At 30.3% G+C, this 21,280-nt stretch overlaps 6 protein-coding genes across 11 annotated transcripts in view; 2 read left to right on the top strand and 4 right to left on the bottom strand.

The window, feature by feature from the left end:
• LOC116424393 (proton-coupled amino acid transporter-like protein acs) overlaps positions 1–648 on the bottom strand; it is a 46,052-nt gene extending 45,404 nt beyond the window's left edge. The window contains exon 1 of one of the 3 annotated variants that reach the window (XM_031970734.2): positions 399–648. The gene's annotated coding sequence lies outside the window, so the exon portion shown is untranslated. The remainder of the gene's footprint in view (positions 1–398) is intronic. The other 2 variants (XM_031970731.2, XM_031970732.2) reach the window with 2 other exon arrangements.
• Positions 649–6,744: 6,096 nt separating this feature from the next.
• On the bottom strand, positions 6,745–8,933 carry Uch (Ubiquitin carboxyl-terminal hydrolase). 2 transcript variants are annotated; one of them, XM_031970364.2, is made up of 7 exons: positions 8,785–8,933; positions 8,697–8,708; positions 8,367–8,495; positions 8,122–8,279; positions 7,902–8,043; positions 7,769–7,844; positions 6,745–7,674 (listed from the first exon to the last, which is right to left on the bottom strand). In XM_031970364.2, exons 1-7 carry the CDS (start codon positions 8,818–8,820, stop codon positions 7,517–7,519), a joined length of 711 nt encoding a protein of 236 aa, XP_031826224.1. In that variant the 5' UTR covers positions 8,821–8,933; the 3' UTR covers positions 6,745–7,516. The 2 variants fall into 2 exon arrangements, with proteins under 2 accessions (XP_031826224.1, XP_031826223.1); XM_031970363.2 differs by having other exon boundaries at positions 6,749–7,674; positions 8,352–8,495.
• Positions 8,934–9,181: 248 nt separating this feature from the next.
• Fuca (alpha-L-fucosidase) lies at positions 9,182–11,489 on the top strand. 2 transcript variants are annotated; one of them, XM_031970362.2, is made up of 7 exons: positions 9,182–9,328; positions 9,541–9,832; positions 9,942–10,193; positions 10,287–10,649; positions 10,724–10,942; positions 11,009–11,232; positions 11,339–11,489. In XM_031970362.2, exons 2-7 carry the CDS (start codon positions 9,556–9,558, stop codon positions 11,429–11,431), a joined length of 1,428 nt encoding a protein of 475 aa, XP_031826222.1. In that variant the 5' UTR covers positions 9,182–9,328; positions 9,541–9,555; the 3' UTR covers positions 11,432–11,489. The 2 variants fall into 2 exon arrangements, with proteins under 2 accessions (XP_031826222.1, XP_031826221.1); XM_031970361.2 differs by having other exon boundaries at positions 9,284–9,432.
• Cndp2 (Cytosolic non-specific dipeptidase 2) lies at positions 11,461–13,637 on the bottom strand. Its single transcript, XM_031970360.2, has 5 exons — positions 13,400–13,637; positions 12,842–13,292; positions 12,345–12,773; positions 11,777–12,250; positions 11,461–11,696 (listed from the first exon to the last, which is right to left on the bottom strand). Exons 1-5 carry the CDS (start codon positions 13,438–13,440, stop codon positions 11,649–11,651), a joined length of 1,443 nt encoding a protein of 480 aa, XP_031826220.1. The 5' UTR covers positions 13,441–13,637; the 3' UTR covers positions 11,461–11,648.
• A 770-nt stretch (positions 13,638–14,407) lies between these two features.
• Positions 14,408–20,141, top strand: HBS1 (translation elongation factor EF-1alpha (GTPase) HBS1). 2 transcript variants are annotated; one of them, XM_031970708.2, is made up of 9 exons: positions 14,408–14,902; positions 14,994–15,059; positions 15,167–15,460; positions 15,531–15,572; positions 17,486–18,029; positions 18,193–18,422; positions 18,498–18,693; positions 18,769–18,974; positions 19,440–20,141. In XM_031970708.2, the coding sequence occupies exons 1-9, from the start codon at positions 14,860–14,862 to the stop codon at positions 19,895–19,897; spliced, it is 2,079 nt and encodes a 692-aa protein (XP_031826568.2). In that variant the 5' UTR covers positions 14,408–14,859; the 3' UTR covers positions 19,898–20,141. The 2 variants fall into 2 exon arrangements, with proteins under 2 accessions (XP_031826568.2, XP_031826567.2); XM_031970707.2 differs by having other exon boundaries at positions 14,416–14,902; positions 15,164–15,460.
• Positions 20,142–20,187: 46 nt separating this feature from the next.
• LOC116424385 (selenoprotein K) lies at positions 20,188–21,129 on the bottom strand. The gene is made up of 4 exons (XM_031970711.2): positions 20,874–21,129; positions 20,701–20,785; positions 20,547–20,621; positions 20,188–20,385 (listed from the first exon to the last, which is right to left on the bottom strand). The coding sequence occupies exons 1-4, from the start codon at positions 20,890–20,892 to the stop codon at positions 20,295–20,297; spliced, it is 270 nt and encodes an 89-aa protein (XP_031826571.2). The 5' UTR covers positions 20,893–21,129; the 3' UTR covers positions 20,188–20,294.
• Between the last annotated feature and the right edge of the window lie 151 nt (positions 21,130–21,280).

Here is a 21,280-nt window from a genome sequence, read left to right on the forward strand (position 1 = left end):
TCTACCCAACCAATTCTATTTAGCGTTGCTAACTTCGCGCGATCATCGAAAAGAAACGGTGTAATTAAGTAGACCAAGGTGATCAAAACTAAAGATAAACCTCCGTGGAGTTATCAAAATTCTGTTAAATCCACTTCTCTCAGTTGAAAGAAAATAATTGCTCTTGTAACGTATCGTAAACCAAATAGATAAAGTAACGAATAAATTCATCGAAATTAACGATTGCAGTTCATTACTGAATAAATCAACGCGAAGAATGGAAAAGTTTCAACGAGCAATGTTTCAAGGTCTAACAGGAAACGGCGACAGAAGGTGACGGCGATGGTTTAACCGATTTTTGCAAGAAACAAATAATCGAGGAGTGAAGGTTGAGAAATGGCAGTGATCGTGGTACTCACATTTCACGTTGTCAATTCAGAGTATCCAGATGCGAGAATAGATACTGGTAACCCATGGATGACGGCGATTGTCGTCCGATCTGTAAGCACGTGCAACGGTCGGCTGCTTCCGCGCGACTGAAACGGAGCCGCGCTACTCGAGAACACACGGGCCTCAACCACCAAAGACTGTTTGCTTCTTGCTGCCACTTTGCTACTGCCAGTACCGAAGCCCGTGGTCTTTCTTGGCTTTCCTCCGGCGACGCCAGGCGACCAGAACCGAACCGAGCCTGAGTCTTGATCGTCGGGGTGATCTAGAAATCGACGAAGACATTCGGGTTAAGTTTAACAACAGTGCCAAATCGCACAGCGTACCTCGCCCTTGCACACCTTCTCTCTTCCTTTATTTCCATTCCGATTGTTTATTAACCCTTAGCGCTCCAGGCGATTTTGTAATTTATCGGCAACTCCCAGCTATTTTCGTAGTGGATTACCCGGCCGAAGTTAATATCCTTTGGGCGAAATTGAGAAATGTTTAAGGATTACATTTCTTAGATTTTTTAGTTTAGTTACAATTAACTCTTAGCAGACAAGTCGATTCTGTAATCTACTAGCAACTGCATTGTGTAGCAAATGCAATAATCTTAGAGAAGTTTTTTTCCAAGTTTATTTATTAAAATATTTAATATTATAAATGCTGGCGTACAAGAGCCTACAGAATGCAGAGAGTTAATCCTTAAGTGCTACAGTTGGTTTTTCAGATGGCTCAACATTTTGATTTATGTATAGTTTATTTCGTGCATGACAATGTTGAAACTCCATGTACCTTTCAATTATACTATAATGTTCAGTTACTGAAATTATGGGTAGCTCCTGTTTCTTTTTATACTTTAGTATTGATTTATAATTTGGCAGTGCTGTGACAAACTGTACTACTCAAGGGCTAACCTCTTGCCCTATGATTTCTATCACAATTGTGATCGAGACAACTACTTTGTCATTAACAATTTCCTAGAAAAAAGAAAAGAATTCTAGGCTTATTCTATATTTCCTTTTGCCTAATTTCAAATTTGGGAACATTATAAGAAAACCATACATGTTCTCTCGCATTAAAGAGTATTTTTTCTTTTCGTTAACCATATAGTACCATAATCATACTGTATACACTAAAGATTCGACTACATGCAGCAGATATTTTAAGGCGTGATTCTACAATCCAAAATAAAACGAAAATCGAGAGTGACGAAACTGCGATTTCTCCATCGTTTCCAATATTAACTATTAAAAATGTCTCTCAATACACAATTGACAGAAATGTGCCACTATCAAAGTTTAATTCAACTTTAAGATCGAAACCATAACCATAATTCTATTATTCCCAATCTTCTTATTATAACTTGTTAAGTCATCTCTCAAAATACCTCTTAAAATTCATCGAACACCCTGTATGGTCCCATTCAAAACTTTTTATTCGCCAACAGTAACACTGAGCTACTTCCGGTAGAATAGCGGGTTAAGGACGTTCAGTGAAACTACACGTAAAGAATGGAATTAACGACTTCTCGACCTCCACAGAATCCTTTTTTGTTGGTTCACTGCTCGCTGACCTGTTGCGTGCAAAATAAACGCGCGAAATTACCACTTCCCCTGTATGTGTAGATAATAATAAATTCAAGTTCCTAATAATATTTAATGGAATCATTTACAATAATATTTAATAATAATATTTACATTAAAATATTAACTTAATATTTAACATATTTTTGACCGGTTACGTGTTAATTCGTGTTTGCACTTACATTAGCTATTTTAGTTTTTGAAACGCAGAACAATATAGAATATTGCAAAAGCAAAGTTTCATTTCAATTCATTATGCATGAATAATGTATATTGAAGTTTATTTTATTGTTCCTAGAAACATTGATATTCGTTCATTTACATCGCCGAAGTTAGAGATTCAAAGATAAACGATTATAATATATATTCTTGTAATTGCATCAATCGAAATCATCGTAAATCGATATAAAATCGACATAAACATTCACCAAATAATGTTTATGAAACTTGGTATGCTCCAGATTGACGAGTTCCGCAAAGCTGATATTAATTACGGACTAACCGGTAACATGGGATAGCTTCTGCGTAAAATTTCCGATCATCAATGTGTTAAATATATGCATAAACGTTCCAATAAACTTCCATTTACTTTTCATGAGTGGACAATTTCTTTTCGTGACCTCCATGTATACGAAGACGCATGTCTATCGCATCGATTCCAAAAATTAATATGCACGACGATCGCGTTGATTAGCCGAGTTCATCGATTATCCGACAAGCATGTTCAATTCCATCAAAGGATTCGTTGAACTGTACCTTCGCAGATAATGTGGACCATAAATGGAAACGAGGTCGTAACATTTTTACAGACGCGGAACGACCTTATACTCAACCAGCCACCGACGAATGCATAATATACTTGTGCACAGCATGCTTTATTAATTCGGGATCTTCGGTGTTCTTTGTTATCAGCAATAAATCGCTCGCTCGTAAAAGATACGAAGAAGAACAGGATAAATGGCTATGTTACGCGCGGCAAGATCAAATAACGTATGCAACTTTAACCAGTTAGCTGTGTTTGACGAGTATACATACGTGTCTTCTTAACGCTAAACGTACCGCGACCGGCCAAATGACCGATTTTAAAATTTGATTTAAAATTCACCATTTTCTCTCATCCATTTAACCTTATATCTACCCTTACCTTGTTCGATTAATCAATTTTTTAATTTTTATCTTTGTTTTTGTTTCCACTAAGAAGAATTTATTGTATAAATTATTTATATTTATTTTATAACCAATTATTTGATTAGTTATAGTCAGTAAGTAGGTATTTATGTACAAAGTGTCGCTAGGTGCATTACGCCTGAGTCTGACAAGTACACACCTCATTCTTTAATTTCATTACACACAAAACGAGAGATTTTTGTAATCAATAGTAAGTTTCAGTAAATAAAATGTTGCGATATGACGGAATAAAAGTATTTCGCAATTATTCAACTGAAAATAATGAATGCATATAACAAACAAGGAGAAACAAACGCGAAATCATATGCCATGAGTAAATTATTGGAGAATGATCTATTTTTCAAGTACATTATCATATTAAACGATCTTCATTTTATTTAACCTTCACTTCCCTATCACGAAGCTCCAAGCTTAATCCGTATAATCATGAGTTACGCGTAAACCTTTGCACTTTTTTGTCGTCCTCGTGACCACAGTTGCCGTTCATTATCTGTTACACTTAATCGTGAGGATTTATCGAATTACCGTCACAACATGTATTATCAACCGCGCAAGCACCTTCGTAGAAGGTACTGTATATACGGCATATTCAATTTATAACTATTATCAATTACATCAAACTCCCTAACCAGTTAACACTAAACATACCGGCACTTTGTATGTGCCAATTCCTACCGTAATCAGTTAAATAATTGATTACAAAATAAAAATAAACAAGTTAGATGATACTATTGTCATATATTAACACTAGAAAAGCCGAGCGTTTAACACAATTAATACGTAATCTTTATAAAAATTGTACCAATAGATTTTTCTTCGGTTTCTTCACATATTAATTATAGTATTGAAGTGAAACTATTCATTTTTCAAATCATTCCGGATATTTAACGCGTTTAAGGCATCAATAATCGCGAAATAAGAAAACTGAAACCCGCCATTTTGACAAGAGCGATTGTTCTAGTATCAACATGTTCACTGCCACGAGAATTTCGAGCGTTTTGTACAGTAATATTTTTTCTTTCATGACAAAGGCATTAGTAATAACAAAGTGATATTAGACATAATTGTTAACGATTACAATAGTAATATTAAAGGCGTTTATTTGTCGAAACACTTTCCCCGGTTTTACAATAAGTGACATTATATAGCGAAGATAAAAAGAAAGAATTATTAACCCTCCGAAATTACGAAATTTGATATGTAATATCAAAATTCATGTAATACAGTTATTCACGAAATGTCAAAATAGAATAGTTCTATCCTTTAATTCGTGTATTATTTACATTTACGTTAGTTGTAAAATATATCATGAAGATTTCGTTAGTAAATGATGAATAGATCTAGCGAAAAAACTTTCGAGTGCAAAGGGTTAATTATTTGGTATTAGAATTCTTACGGTACACTATGGTCTAGCTACTCGTGCTATTAAATATTTTTATTCAACATCAATTTTCTTATTATAATTGTTCTCAAGCAATTTGGAAATTCTGGTCATCGATGACCACCGTTGCAGTCAAGGAGTTAATTCTTTCCTGTTATACATCTGCAAGTTGAACAGGCAAACATCTCTTCTCACTTCGTTGTATAAAAGGAACGAATTCCTGTATAAATTTTCCGTTACCATGAATCACGGAAATACCCTCTTTAGCCCTGACAGGGGAGCCCCCCTCGACACGATTATTTTATCGTCGTATCTGAGCATCAACTGACCCCAAAATTTTCCATTCCGATGCCGTGTGTCATGCTACTATGGACCATAAAAGAATTACTAAATAAAAAACGACTTGTACAATAGCAAGATGATACGAAAATATTTATATTAACCTTTATGTTAACAAAAATGTTTGTCGAAATATTTTTCCAGATCTCAATGCTGTAATATTTTTGTGTAAACTGTTTACTTTTAAAGCACAATTTTGTCAAATTTTTACAAGAATGTAAATTGTGTGGGAGAAAATTTACAAACAGGTACTCGAATACCGGGTTGCAAACGTAATTAAGTAATAATTGGACTGCGATTAAGATTTGTTTAGATAACACTTAGTAAGCAGAATAGTATGAAAGAAATGAAAATAAATAGTAAGATCTAATGAATTTTTCGATTTAATTTCAATTTCTTAATGGGAGAAATAAGATTTTAGTTGGTCAAATGAATGCCTGTAAATTATTATATGATAACCATATTTGCCAAATTCCACGATTCTTTCCACAAATCTATTTTGTTTTATAAATGAAAATATAAGTTCATACTTTCTGCACGGTATTTAAAGGTAGTCAAATCAATTGTCTAATTGATATTAAACTAATTGGTATTTTAAAAATAATAAAATATTGCATTACAAATATCTATCTAAAGACAGTATTTTAAAGATTACGTTAACATAATAACAGTATATATCTCATTTACAGTGGATATAAACGTGCATCATTGAATTCTTGACGAAATAAGTAACTTGAAAGGAAAATAAATTGTATGCTTCCCGTCGAAAACGAAAAAATTCCTTAAACGTTATCGCATCTAAGCATAGGAATTTAACGGCCGTTTCAAGGAGATGTTAGGAAATTTCCATTCTATGGAAAACTTTTAAACAGTAATCCAAGCAAGAGTAGAAGCCGTACTTTTTCACGGAAACTTTTCCTTCGCAAGGCACAATAGATCAACAGTGACTAATGCGCACCAATAAATTCCTACTTTATATAAACGTTTTGCAGCTTGCTTAATAATGAATTTAAAATTCATAACATACTTGTAAATATTTATACGACGCGTTATGTTAATTCAAAATTATCAATTTTACAATATTAAGTTTTAATAAATATCCTATCTGTATACATATACATTTTTAATGAGTATAGATACTAATTATTTTGAATATAGTAAAAATGACGATACATAAAAATGAATTTTAAAATATCATTTGATAACTTATTTGTTAAACAATGAGTTTTTTAAAATTCTTTTCCTTGAAATCTAAAACGAATTAACTAAGAAACGTTGACAAATCCTTCCCATTGTCAAAGTTTCAGGAGTCGCTCACACCGAATTAAGAACTAGGAATAATTATGGTGTCTATTTTCATTTCTCCCCTTTTTTTTCTTTATCTTCGAACTTTGATGTTACGCAAGAAATAGTGAGATATAGTCAACAACCGGTCCCAAGCCTAGATTTCGGTTTTATTTTGTGTTTTGAAGCTACTATTTAGAGAGTGGTGCCAAGATGCTCACTCTCAGATGAGGATCGAAAATAACTAAGCCTTTTGCTATCTTCTGGTCATTGACCGACAAGCTTTGTGACCCCCGATAATAAATTTGTACATTTGATTTTTCATTGTGGCCATAAATCATTTGTGGATACATCAGGCATCTCGATTATTGCATAAAAGCTCATAAGGTATCAAATTGGTACTAGATACACAAGGGTTTCTTTACCGGTCTTGTGGTTGAGATTCAAGACTCGTTTTCTATGGCCGAAGACAGATTTAGGAGAAGAAAAGGTATTAAAAAAACTTGACAGACATAAAAGTAATAAAAACTGAGTTATTTGCAAAAGTATATAATATAAGATTATAAAATTTCATCTACATTAGAGTAAGGCTACAAATTTATACAATACATTGTAGTACAATTTATGATACAATATTAAACAAAAGTATTCGCTATGAACTGTAACATTTATCAATTTTTTAATAGTAAAGAAATGTTTAGAACAAAAACTAAACGCATATAATTTTCATCACTCATTGTTGACATTTATAAATGAAGTACAAACAGGTTTCGAATAGTAGCTGTTATGTGATTTACTGAACTTCGAAATTAATTGTTTTAAAAACATAACATAAGATTACTGATTCTGTGAAATCGTTAACAAGTACCTTTCAAATACCCTTGAAAGAAAGACCTGCGAAATATCGAGAGGAATGGAGCAGGCCTGTCTAAACGGTACGGACCTAGGGATGAGTGCAGTAACTTTGATGTTAATCTTTTTCACTTTGTTTATATTTTTTTGTTACATTAAAATTGCTTATTTCGACATTCATTGAACATTTAAATAATTAAATTTGTCGCTCATTATTAACTTGTATAAATTTCTGAAAAAATAGGCACCAAAAATTCTGAATTCTTACCCAATTTGATATGAAAAGTGTTATACACAGCAGTGAAACGGATTGCAAATACCTGTGTACTTCTATTTTCCAATGCAGGTTAATACATTGTGGTCAATGTGACAACAAGCAAATATTAATAAATGCAATATAAAATGACTGTGTATACAATATACAAAATAAATTTGAACAGTTATTTCGAAATGTGTATAATGTATATTAAATATAAAGTTAAAATGATTCTGAATTATTATTAGTAAGAGCAACCACTGTAAAGTACATCTCCTCTGGATCACGTGCCATATATTCTTTACAGACGCGAGCAGCGTCTTCTAATAATGTCTCTGGACTAGTTGGACCATGAGTAATAGGCCCAGCCTTACGGCCATCTGAAAATTTCAACATTTAATCAGATAAATACATCTTAACAATATTACGTGTTAATCAATTAATTATTCTTGTTATTAACATAAAAATATTTACCTAATTCATATAAAACACCATTTTTTTGTATAAATGCCACAAAATGATGATATACTGGTGCTTCTTCACTTGGTGCCTATGAAATATTTTGTATCACATTTTTATAATTATTTGTCAAATTCAAGAATCATACCTCCGTTTGACCTTCATGTGCCATTTCTTCATGAGCTACGCTAATTTCATTTGATTTCATAAGAAGTCCTCCAATCTCTGAATAAGAGAGATTTTTTGATTTGTCTAAAAAGGTTTTCAGAAAACCATCCTTAAGATTTATACTGTAAAATCAATGAAATGTAACATGTATTATTAGATCTAAACTGCACTGATTTTTATACTTCGAATAATAAACTTACGTATCAAGATTATTTGCAACGCTATGAATTAATGCAATTGTACCACATGCATTATGAATGTATTGTTTCATATAATAAACTAAAGGATCTATGGGACCTGAATTAGTAGTATCTTGTTCTTTAACATTTCCTTCACTATCCTCTAATGTGTTATCACTCTACAAATATAAACATTATATAAATGTATAAATAAATAAATATATTAATCCTAAATAAATATAATCACATACATCTAATTTATGAACCTTTTTTTGTAAAGGATAAAGTAAAATAATAGCAACGACTGGCTTAGGTACAAGTGCCAATAAATCTGGTTCCAATCCATAAACATCCACAATACTCCATTCTTTTGGTACACCAAGCTGGTGTAAGAACTACAAACATACATATTATTAATACATTTTGTAAAAATACAATTAATAATAAATTTTATGTTAAAAGAAACATATTTTGCTAATTATATGATGTCATGTGAAAAATAGTGATTTGTTAATGGATAAATATTTTAATATTTACGGCACATAACGATTAATGTCGGAAGTTCTTATTAACAATTGAAAATCACGATGATTTACCTTCGTCATAACCTAAAACAGAGTATAGAAATATTTAAATCATGTTATAAAAGCAATATACGTGTAATTTAAGAATATAAAAATTTACCTCGGGATTTGATTCCAACGGTATCCAAAAAGTCATGATAATTTTTTTATATTTATTAAAAAAATTAGAATAACCCGACAGATAGTGGCGTTATAGAATCTACAATCGATTTACTACATGCGCACATGCAACACTGCACCGGAGTTGTGTATTTTAATTTAAAATTATTATTTAAATGTTCTTCAACAGAAGATTTCAAAAGAAAAATTAATTGAAATAGATTCTATTAATTTACAAAAATATACTTGTTATATTCAAAAATATTTATATACAGAATATGAAGGATTGTTGTAGATCATATGACAACTCGACGAATTTACCGCAAGCTCATTCTTTAACACATCAGAAACATACATACTCGTTAAAATATTTTTGTTGTTATGTTCGAAATAGTTACTGACAAAATAATTTAAAACTTATTTTTACAATATTTCATATTCATGTTTCATTAAAACTTGCTTTTAGTAAGATATTCAATAAACATTATTTTTTTTTGTTCCTTCACTTATAACTGCCGCTTGTCACAATTTTGTTAGCATAAAAGGTGAAAAGAAATCTTATATAATTAATTCTACCGTATTGATGCTTAATTAATAATTTATTATTAGTATTTTATCTATATAATTTATAAGAATATTATCTATAGAGGTACATATAATCTTATGAACTTCAACCTAATGTTTGATAATGTATTTTACTTATCTGATAGAAGTATAACCGTTTTCTTAAACACTTCAACATGTTACATATTTTCAGTACACAATAAAGAAAATGATTCTATGGATTTATGTATTATTGATCCATATTCTGTGTATATTGTATGGATCATCAGAAGATCAATATATTATAATATCGTCAGACATAAAAAATGATGAAGTACCTGAATATCAAAAAATAGATGCAAATAAATATATTCCAACATGGGAAAGCTTAGATAGTCGACCACTTCCAAATTGGTATGATAATGCAAAAATTGGTATCTTTATTCATTGGGGGGTATTTAGTGTTCCTAGTTTTGGCTCAGAATGGTTTTGGAACAATTGGCGAGGTAAGATTATTTTCTAATGATTGCAATATTTATATATTTCTTTCTTTTTTAAAGAACAACATTATTTGATATATAGTTGTTCGAAATAATAGTGTTCTACTACTTTTAGAAGAGAAAAATAATGCTAAATATCATGATTTTATGAAAGAAAGATATCCTCCGAACTTTACATATCAAGACTTCGCTCGTGATTTTACTGCTGAATTTTTCAATGCTACTCAATGGAGTGAAATATTTCAAGCTTCGGGTGCAAAGTATATTGTATTGACAAGTAAACATCATGAAGGTTACACCTTGTGGCCTTCAAAATATTCTTTTAGTTGGAATTCTATGGATGTAGGACCACAAAAAGATCTTATAGGTATTAATTACAACTAATCTGTTTCTTTAATATTGTAAATATATGTTAATATTATATGATTATTAAATGAAAGCTGATATTTATTTAAATTAGGTGAATTAGCAACAGCGATACGAAGTTCAACTAATTTGAAATTTGGTCTCTATCATTCTATGTATGAATGGTATAATCCTCTTTATTTGTTTGACAAAGGAAATAACTTTACTACAGAAATTTTTGTTCAGCAAAAGATAATACCTGAATTACATGAACTAATTGAAAAATATAAACCGGAAATTGTATGGTCAGATGGTGATTGGGATGCATCCGATTCTTATTGGAAATCAAAAGAATTTTTGTGTTGGTTATACAATGAAAGTCCTGTAAAAGAGACAGTTGTTGTTAATGATAGATGGGGTGCTAACATACCATGTCATCATGGTGATTTTTATACATGTACGGACCGTTATAATCCAGGTGAATATTAGAATTTGCTAATGAAATAACATTAGTATTGTATGTGGCTAAAATATTTTTTTTAAAATCATTAGGAGTACTTCAACCTCATAAATGGGAAAACTGCATGACTATTGATAAAAAGTCTTGGGGTTTTCGTAGAAACGCTCGTTTATCAGAATACCTCACATTACAAGAATTGGTGAAAGAATTAGTAGTTACTGTAAGTTGCGGAGGAAATTTATTAATGAATGTAGGACCGACAAAAGATGGTATTATTTCCCCAATTTTTGAAGAAAGACTACGTGGAATGGGTATGTAAATTGTTTTATGCATATCTGATGTAAGATAGGATATTATAAGAAGTGCTTATTTAATAGGTAATTGGTTAGCAACAAATGGAGAAGCTATTTATAATACCAAACCATGGAATGTGCAAAATGATACTTTAACTACTGACATTTGGTATACCCAAAGCAAAGATGAGAAACAAATATATGTATTAGTACTTCATTGGCCAGAGAATAATATATTGTACTTAGGATCACTTAAAGTATCTGTAAACACATCAATTTTCTTGCTCGGATCAGATCAGCCAATGAAAGTAAGTACTTTTAATCGTGTTACATAAAAAGTTATCAGTGGAAAAATTGTATAAACGGTATGGTTTGTAATTAATATGTATAATAATATTATATATGAAATTTTAGTGGAAACAAAATGGAGAAAAATTAACTATATTCATGTCATCGGAATTTCATAAAGGACAACCAGCTTGGACATTAAAAATAAAACAAAAGTAAATTATACTACTTAATAACTATAATGAACATCTTTAGAAATTCTATTTTATTGAGAACAATGTTTATATATAAATGCGTATATAAACTTCAACAAGGACATATCCATTACCTCTTATAAAAATATACCTTTATAACTGTGTGTTTTATATAATGCAGATACTTATACATTTTTGTAATACATTAATATAAATTTTAACTTTTTTATAAACAACTTCAATTACTGAAGTTGAGCTACTTCATACAGATAAGCACCAAGTAATTTCGTCTGAAATAAAAGTCAATTATTATAGAATCTGAATAAAATATTTCTGAAAGATATTTTATCTCTTATGAAAAAATACTTACACCCTCGATGTAATTGCGGACATTTAACTTTTCATTTTGTGAATGAGCTCCATCATCACCAGCACCAACTGGTAAGAGCAAAACATTTTTACCTGTTACTTCTTGGAATGTTAAAGTAACTGGAATTGAACCACCTTCACGTGATAAATCGGGATCAACTTTATAGACATGTTTAGTAGCCTTTCGCCCAGCTACATAATGCGGATGATCAGGATTTTCAGACCATGGTTTTCCACCATGAACCAAACTAACATTCATTATATTTGGACTGCCTCTAGCAGCCCATTTTTTATTTAAATATGTTTTTACTCTTTCAAAGGTCTCATCAGGAGTCATATCTGGCACCAATCTAATTGAAAATTTACCAATAACTTTTCTTGGAATGACAGTTTTTGCGCCTGGTTCACTGAATGCGCCTTCTATTCCATGAAGGGATAAGCTAGGTTGTCTCCATCGATGCATCAGAAGTTGAATCTAATAATCAAACAAAGAACATTAATACCTATGTATTATTATATTTCTATCTAATAAACATTTAACATGAAATTACCAAATTACAAGTACATACCTTATCTTCGTTATGAGCCAATCGATTAGTTCCAATAGATTTTTTATATTCACTCACATCAAATTCTATTGTTTTATAAGCATCTAATTCTTTAGTTGTAATCTTAGCAACATTATCATAAATGCCTTCTATTAAAATCTTTCCATTAACATCGACCAATGTATTTAACAAATAAATTAAGTCTGCCATTGCTTCATGTACGCTTCCACCAAATGTACCACTGTGTAAATCTTTAGCAGCACAAGTTACTTCCACTTCGAAGTAAGATATACCTCTCAAACCATATGTAATGCAGGGTTTTGTAGTACCCAACCAATAATTATCAGAAATGCATACATAATCTATATCTTGTAGGAATGTATCTTTGCGTGCCCATAAAAGATCATCTAATCCTTCGCTTCCACTTTCTTCCATACCTTCAAAAACAAACTATAATCGAGGAAGAATTAATAACAAATGGTTATAAAGTTACCAAGATTTTAAAATAATGACAGTACTTTCAGATTTACAGGAACATCAACTCCAATAGCTTTAAAAGCTTGTAATGCATGAATCCAGCAAAGTACAGGACCTTTGTCATCTGTACTTCCACGCCCATACAATTTGTTATCTTTCTCTACAAGAGTAAATGGATCTGTATCCCAACCATCTTCTTTCAATGCTGGTTGAACATCTAAATGCCCATATAAAAGAACAGTTTTTTTCTTTGGATCAGACCCAAGGTTTCCTAATAAGACAGGTGGCAATGGAATTTCATCTCCATTTGGAAGCATTTGCTTTCCTATATCTGCTAATTCTGTAGTAGCACCCAGTTCTTTTAATCTACTTTCCGCCCATTTCATCATTTTAATTATTTCATTTCTATGGTCGGGCCATGCAGAAACAGATTTTATAGCCACTACCTCATGCAAGTTATTTATGTATTCTGTTTTATGTTTGTCAATATAACTAAAAATTAAATGGAAAATAATTTATAGTTGTATAGCTTTTATTATAAATACATCTCGATTAAATGAAAATTTTATGATATTATAATAATATTGTTTAATGAATACCTAAACAAATTATTTAAAGTTGCTGGAAGTTCTGAAGCCATAATTTGATTTTATGAGGGGAAACCAATTTCTTTAAAACACTATTACACCTTCCTGCACAGTATCTTTAACAATGTGAAAAATTATTCAGCAATGGCACGAATATATAGATAGTCTTATCGATGCATATGAGATAAATATGCATTTAGAAGTGATAAAAACCCTATTATTCGTTTAATTTAGCATACATAATTTTTGCAGTATTGGCATATTCACGGTAAGAAAGAGCTCTATTATTTGATGTATAAAAAGAATTTTTCATAAGTTTTATATTATGGGTCTACTAATTTAGATAAAACAGTATTTGTGAAATATTTAATCATTTGAAAATACAGAAATTAAGTGTGGTATTTTATATAAAAAAAAAAAGGAAATTAATTATAACGATAGAGATTCAGAAGCCAAATGGACCAATGATAAATTGACCATATGTTAAATAAAGCTGCTTCTGTTACTTTGATTGATCAAATTTATTTTTATATTAAATGAACAATATAATATCTTCCTTCCAGTTTCAATAAGTTTGTAAATAAATATTATTACTTTAATAAGTTACAATTTTGGAAAAATTACAATAATGCTTTTATTACTAAACATATATAGATATACAGATTGTAAATATTATATAAGCGTACACAATGTCAGTAATATGGTCTAAAGGTCCCCAGCTGTCAGATTCTTATCATATTTTCCTTTCACGGACATACATTTCATAGGGAATATAATTTCAGAATTCCGTAATAGATATTTATAATTAAAAAATCTAGGAATGAAATTCAAATACCGAATGAGATATTTTATATAAAATTTTTCATTGCTGTATTTAATATCGAAAATTTTAATGAAATTAAAATGTATTTAATGTTGAAGATTTTAATGAAATTAAAATGTGATGAACATGAACTGAAGGAAGAATTTGGTTATTTTAAATTATCATTTTATTATTTTGTCGATCTTTTTTTACCAAGAAAGATATAATTCACCAATAATGTTAAAATTCGTATCTGCCGTAGTACTTAATCAGGTTACTAAATATAGATTATATAATTAGGTATCTATGTTTGCATATTAATAATGTGAATATAAAACGGTGATGAAATATGAGGAGAAAATTAATAATAATAAAAAAATTAAATATGTCAATTAAAATTTGTATGTGTTGAAGATAATCACTATGAAATTTCGTATACCACGCCATCTTCAACTGAACTGCTTCGTCAAAGGACGACACTGTTCAGTTGAGAGCAAAAAAAGTAAAAATATACAGTTGACAATTCTGACAATCGGTCATTATTATTGTATTTGTTGAAATTCATCTTCATACATTCTTAATGTAACGCGGAAGCTGTAAATAATAAATTGTAGAAGAAGACTATACTATTGGTACATCTTTCTCGTTTAATTTGACATAAGTTTGAGACATGTCTCGTCATAGAGACGTACGGTGTATGAATTATTCCGAAGGTATGTTTAACTTGAATTTTTATTTAAATAAACTTCTTAATTCATTTAACGTCATATATTTATTCATTAAGGTTACATATTTTTTTTATAGAGTATGAAAATTATGATGATGTTTATGGACATTCTGTTGAAGATGACTACTGCGTTTCTCCTAGTGGTAAGGTTACTATATTAATTAGTTAAATTTGTCTTTTATTTTAAAATATTATCTAATTGCTATACAAAAATGCATCATTAATCATTATAAAACATTACTTACAGCAGAACAATTTTTGTTTGATCGGAGTAAACAACAGAATATTGCATCGTTTATTATGGAACCAGATATAGTAGAAGATAATGAGGATGGTGAAGAACCTACACATTCCAACAAAGAAGTCATAGTTCTTACAGATTTAGAAAAGGTTAATCTTATGTCGTGTATGGAAACTATTAAGAATATTATAGGAGACACGATACCTGATTCTGAGATAAAGAAAAAAATTATTCAATCCAATTTTAATGCTGAGGCAGCATTAGATTCCGTTCTAAAAGAATCTTCTCCAAAGAATGTTACACGTATGTAAATTATAAACTTAGTTTTTTTATTTAAATAACTGAAACATCATATGTATAATTAAATTTTTAGAACCATCTACAATTGCTAAGGATACTATAGAACATTACCCAGGTATGTAATGTATTCATATTATCTAACAGTTAAAAAAATGGAGTAAAAATTAAATACTTCATTTCTAGAACTGTTTTCTTTTTTCTGTTTTATGTGCTGTTTTTGAATCGATCGGTAAGGTAAGATGCTACATCCATTAATCGTCAATCTTGTTCGTTTAGCATACCAAAATTATCATTCCAAAAGCAGAACAGTATTCAAAATAGCCCGTCAACATTTTCATCTTTATCTGAATTAATAACGAATCATGCTAAATTAACATCAGATACTGAAAAAGAATTTCAAACGAATTCAAATACAGTGTCATTCAGTTCATTAGCAGATCTAACAGCATATCATTTACAAAGGTCAAATAACTCTGACAATACAAATTCTAATGAAAGAACATTTTCATCTAGTACAAATTTTGTTATACCAAAATTGTCAATTAAAAAAGATAAGAGTAATGATTTAAATAGTACAAAATTAGATTTAGCTACTGTTCACATAAATGCTAGTACACACTTAGATTTAATAAATGATAAAAGAGATGGTTATTCTATGGATTCGCTTGAAAGGAGTATATCCACTGTGCTTGCTTTTTCGGAAAATTGTGGCAATAATGACAGTTCATATAATATAGAGGCAAAAGAAGATTTATCAGTGAATGTAAATTGTACTCGAACGCCATCACCAGATACTTGCTTGATAGATTTGAGTTCTGCTTTGAAAGCAGCCTCTTTAGTTTCAAATGAATGTAATCTTGAAAAGCCAAGAATGTCGAAGAACGTTGATATTGTCGTTCCCCATACAAAATTACATAGTTGCAATCAAAATAATGATGAAATTCCATATGTACTTCTTCCTACGACTTTAAATTTAAGTTGTTTAAAAAATATTGAGCTTACATATGCAAAAAAGAATGTTTCATTATTTGGTAGAACATTGTGTAAAAGATGGAAATTAAAGAAACCAATTCTTAAATCATATAAACAACTTCATACCATAAAACGGTTTGATTTTTCAGCCCCATATACTAAAAAATAACAAAATATTAATTTAGTATTGAAGAAATCAATCTTCAAATTATATTATAGGAAGAATAAATTTTAAGGGCTGATTTTACATGTTAAAGTGAAATGAAATTTATGAATAATAAAATTAAAGTTTCAATTTAATTTTCAAATTATTTATAATTTTTTATGAAGTAAAATAATTTCGTAGAAAAGTATTTACTTTTTTACTATTGTAATTATAATTTCATGCACAGTCTTACAGTTAATATAGTGTTAATATGATTTATTAAGTAAATATTTGTCAGTACTTGGAAACTAGGCGGAATTTGATAAATAAAGTTTGTTAGAGAAGGACACATGGAGACAAATCACATTTTTAAGAAAAGTATTGTTCTTTCCTTGACCTGACTCACGTATTGTTATTAATGGACATTCAATTGTTAATAACTTGAAATTGAAACGAAAACCATTATTTCTTTATATGTATTCATTTTATTTTGATACATAGAATCGTCCCTTAAAATTTGTTTAATTTGTTTGCACCTTATGTATTATACTGTATTAGGTATAAAATTGTGGTATAAAGTATGACTTTTGAATATAATTTTTAGGAGTGTAGATATTAGGAGTGCAATCATAAATTGTACATTTTTTATAAGTTTACAAAATCAAGAAAAAATTCTGATTATATTGAAAGTGTGAGGTAAAATTAAGTAACATATTAACTAATGACTATTTTATTGATGTAATTGTGTTTAATAAAACACTAACTTTATGTAAAGTTTTAAGATAGAACATTAATAGATATTTATAATAAAAATATACTTCGAATATTTCTTAGTATACGATTTTATAATAATTTTTATATATTTGTTCTTGTATTTAATAATGAAAAAATTACGATAAATTATGTGAAAGGTAAAAAATTGCCATCCAAATCCACATTTCAACCTACAACATCTTCAAATGTGAAAATCATCCCTGCTGGAAAACGACCTGTAGTAAAGGGTTTCTATTTAAGTGGAGCAGAAAATGCAGATCAGTTAAATCCGCGGATTGACAGTCCTCGGTCTCAAAGTCCGTTTGCTGATCCTAATAGTCCAGAAATTAGAAGAAAGGAGCATAACCCAAAGGACAAAAATATAATTTCTTCACGTACGAATAGTCCACGATGTCAGTCTCCTGTATTAGCATCTGACTTAGATTCCAAAGTAAAAACCAGTGAAGAACAAGTTGATGCTTTAAAAGTATATAAAAGTAAAAGAGGAGATAGCAAAGAACAGTTACATTTAGTAGTTGTTGGACATGTAGATGCAGGTAAAAGTACTTTATTGGGAAGACTTCTGTGCGACTTAGGGCAAGTTTCATCAAGATTGATTCACAAATACCAACAAGAAAGCAAGAAGATAGGAAAACAATCATTTGCTTATGCCTGGGTTTTGGATGAAACAGGAGAAGAACGGTGATTATAATTTATAATATAATCGAATTAATTAAATTACTCTTTAGTAAAAGTTCATAATGTCTTATCCTCTAACTGAATTAAAATTACTCGTTAAGTGTTTTACATACTCATTTAATATGTATTTTAGAGAAGGTAATTATATTAATATGTAATTTTTTAGAGAACGTGGAATAACAATGGATATTGGTCACTCTAAGTTTGAGACAAAAACAAAGTCCATTACCTTATTAGATGCACCTGGTCATAAGGATTTTATACCAAATATGATTATTGGTGCTACTCAAGCAGATGTAGCTTTATTGGTAGTAGATGCTACAAGAGGAGAATTTGAAACTGGTTTTGATAGCGGAGGTCAAACTAGAGAACACGCATTATTATTGCGTTCGTTAGGTATTATAATTTACGTTTATATTTATAATCTGTATTTCTATATTCCATATATTTCTAAATAATTGATTATTTTAGGTGTATCACAATTAGCTGTAGTAGTAAACAAGTTAGATACAGTAAATTGGTCGAAAGATAGATTCGATGAAATAGTCGACAAAATGAGTACGTTTTTGAAGCAAGCTGGATTTAAAGATAATGTTGTCTTTGTTCCTTGTAGTGGTTTATCGGGTGAAAATATTATAACGAAACCTAAGGAAGCTTTATCTAATTGGTATATTTGTTGTTGATGAAGTTAAAGATATTTAAGATATTATAATCAATAAAATAATATATTTTACTAATACAGGTATACAGGACCTACTCTAGTCAGCGTTATTGATAATTTCAAGTGTCCTGAGCGTCCTATAAATAAACCATTTCGGTTATCGGTTAATGACATATTTAAAGGTACTGGATCTGGATTTTGTGTTTCTGGGCACATGGAAACTGGTATGGTATCAATAGGTGATAAAATTTTAGTACTACCAGGAAATGAAATTGCAGTTGTCAAAGGTATTAACCAAATATAAATGATTACAAAATATGGTTCTTCCTTATATATGTGAGAAGGCAGGTGTGAACGTGATGTGAAGATGGACGAGTATGGACGAGTATGGACGAGTATGGACGAGTATGGACGAGTATGAACGTAGTATGAACGTAGTGAAAAGATAGCAAGTATAAATAGAGTGAAGATGACTGATGACCATGACGTGCCGCATTGACGTTCGAGAGCGGCAAGTTCAAAGAGAAAACCGTCAAAAAGAGAAATTGCGAGAAAGGTCTGGAATGTAGGAGAATGTTCAGGAAGGTTCGGTTGAGATCAGCTTTCGGTTCGGAAGTGATAAAAGAACGAGCGGCACGTCCGTGGCATCAGTCAATTATGAAATGCCGAATGCCGATGTAACCTCGTCCATTTGAAATTAAAAAATCCTTACATATACTTGCTTCGAAACAAATTATTAAATGAAATTTCAGGTTTACAAGTAGACGAGGTCTCCGCAACAAATGCATTTGCTGGAGATCATGTCGCTTTAACATTATCAGGAATTGAACAACAAAATGTGGGAATTGGAGATATTATTTGTAATCCTCAAAATCCAGTTCCTGTAACAACATGCTTTCAAGCGCATGTGGTTGTATTTGCAGTTAAAATTCCAATTGTGAAAGGTCTTCCAGTAATAATGCATCAACAATCCTTGGTACAGCCAGTTGTGATTACAAAATTAGTGGCTTTACTTCATAGAACTACCGGTGAGATAACAAAAAAGAAACCACGTTGCTTATTAAAAAATTCAAGTGCTATTATTGAAATTACTACACAAAATCCAGTCTGTATGGAATTGTACAAGGATATCAAGCAACTGGGTAGAGTGATGTTAAGGGTAGAAGGAACAACTATTGCAGCTGGACTTGTTACAAAACTTAAGACATAATAAAATAATTGCTCTGTATATTGAAAGACCTAGTGCCATGGAAACATGGCAGTTATATTTACATATTGTTGAAATTATATAAAATTTACTATAACAATTGTGTTTCTGTTAATTTATGTAAACAGATGTATATACAAATTCATTTGCTACTAAATACTCACTTCTTTTTTTAGCCAGTGTGTAACTTGTAAAATTCTTAAGATAACAAACTGACTAATTTGTTTAATAAAATTGTTGTTTCAAATTTTTAGTTTATTTATTACATGGATTTACATGTACAGCACATGATATATTTTAATCATTATAATATATTTTTTTTAATCTAATTATGATGATTATATAAATTCTTAAAGGTATTATCAACATTTACATTATAAATAGTTCTTATAGATTTACTTTAACCACCGCAACTGCTGCACCCACCAAACGGAATGTCTACATTAACTCTTGCGTCAGGTCTTAATCTACGCATTGGTTGATATGGTGGCCTATATATAATATACAGATAAATACCAGTTTCATTTTGAACCTCTTATACAAATATAAAAAACAGTTATTATTATTTAAATCTGAACATTTCTATAGTTAAATAGATATATTGTAAGATATATTAAATAGATATTCTGTAACTAAGTTATTGCTCTCTTACCCAGATCCAGGTCTGAAATCTCTTGTATGAGAACTTCCATAGCTGCTAGCGTTAGGATTGATCATTGTTTTGAAACTGTAATAAATTCAAATAATTAATTTTATATATACTTTACAGAATAAAATCAACATAAGAATAAACACAAGTTACTTACAACATAACAATCATATAAATTATACCACTAAAGAAACCAAACAATCTTTTCAAACTCCATGGTGTACTGTCTAAAACTTGTCCATCTAAAAATTATTCAACAATAAACGTATGTAAATAAATTTCATATATGTATATTTATTACGTGTATACATGTGAGGTTAAAATCCTTACCATTCGATATATAAACCATAATTTAAACCTTTCTCATACAACAACTTTTTCAATAAACACTTTAATCGATAGAACTAAACATTTAGGCAAATCACGTTTTAATAAACAACGTTTTTGTATATTCTACAGGTGCCCAAGCTTTTCTTATAGCGTTCACAACACCACGTCAGATTTAATGTTGGCTGCGTAATATATATCTATACAACTTCATGACGTTACACAAAACTATACTTTCCATTTATGAAAGAACAGCTCTTGGATATAGTCCGCTTCTGATAGTGTATTTCGGTGGGGAGCCAACTGTGTGGCAGAACGTCGCAGCGCACCGTGCAAACGTTGTTACATTATGAGACAGGGCATGGTGTCCTTTTCTCTCCTTTAGACGGAGTGTTATTCTTTCAATGATA

The sequence above is a fragment of the Nomia melanderi genome, chromosome 7 (genome assembly GCF_051020985.1).
Source record: "Nomia melanderi isolate GNS246 chromosome 7, iyNomMela1, whole genome shotgun sequence".
NCBI classification, from domain to species: domain Eukaryota; kingdom Metazoa; phylum Arthropoda; class Insecta; order Hymenoptera; family Halictidae; genus Nomia; species Nomia melanderi.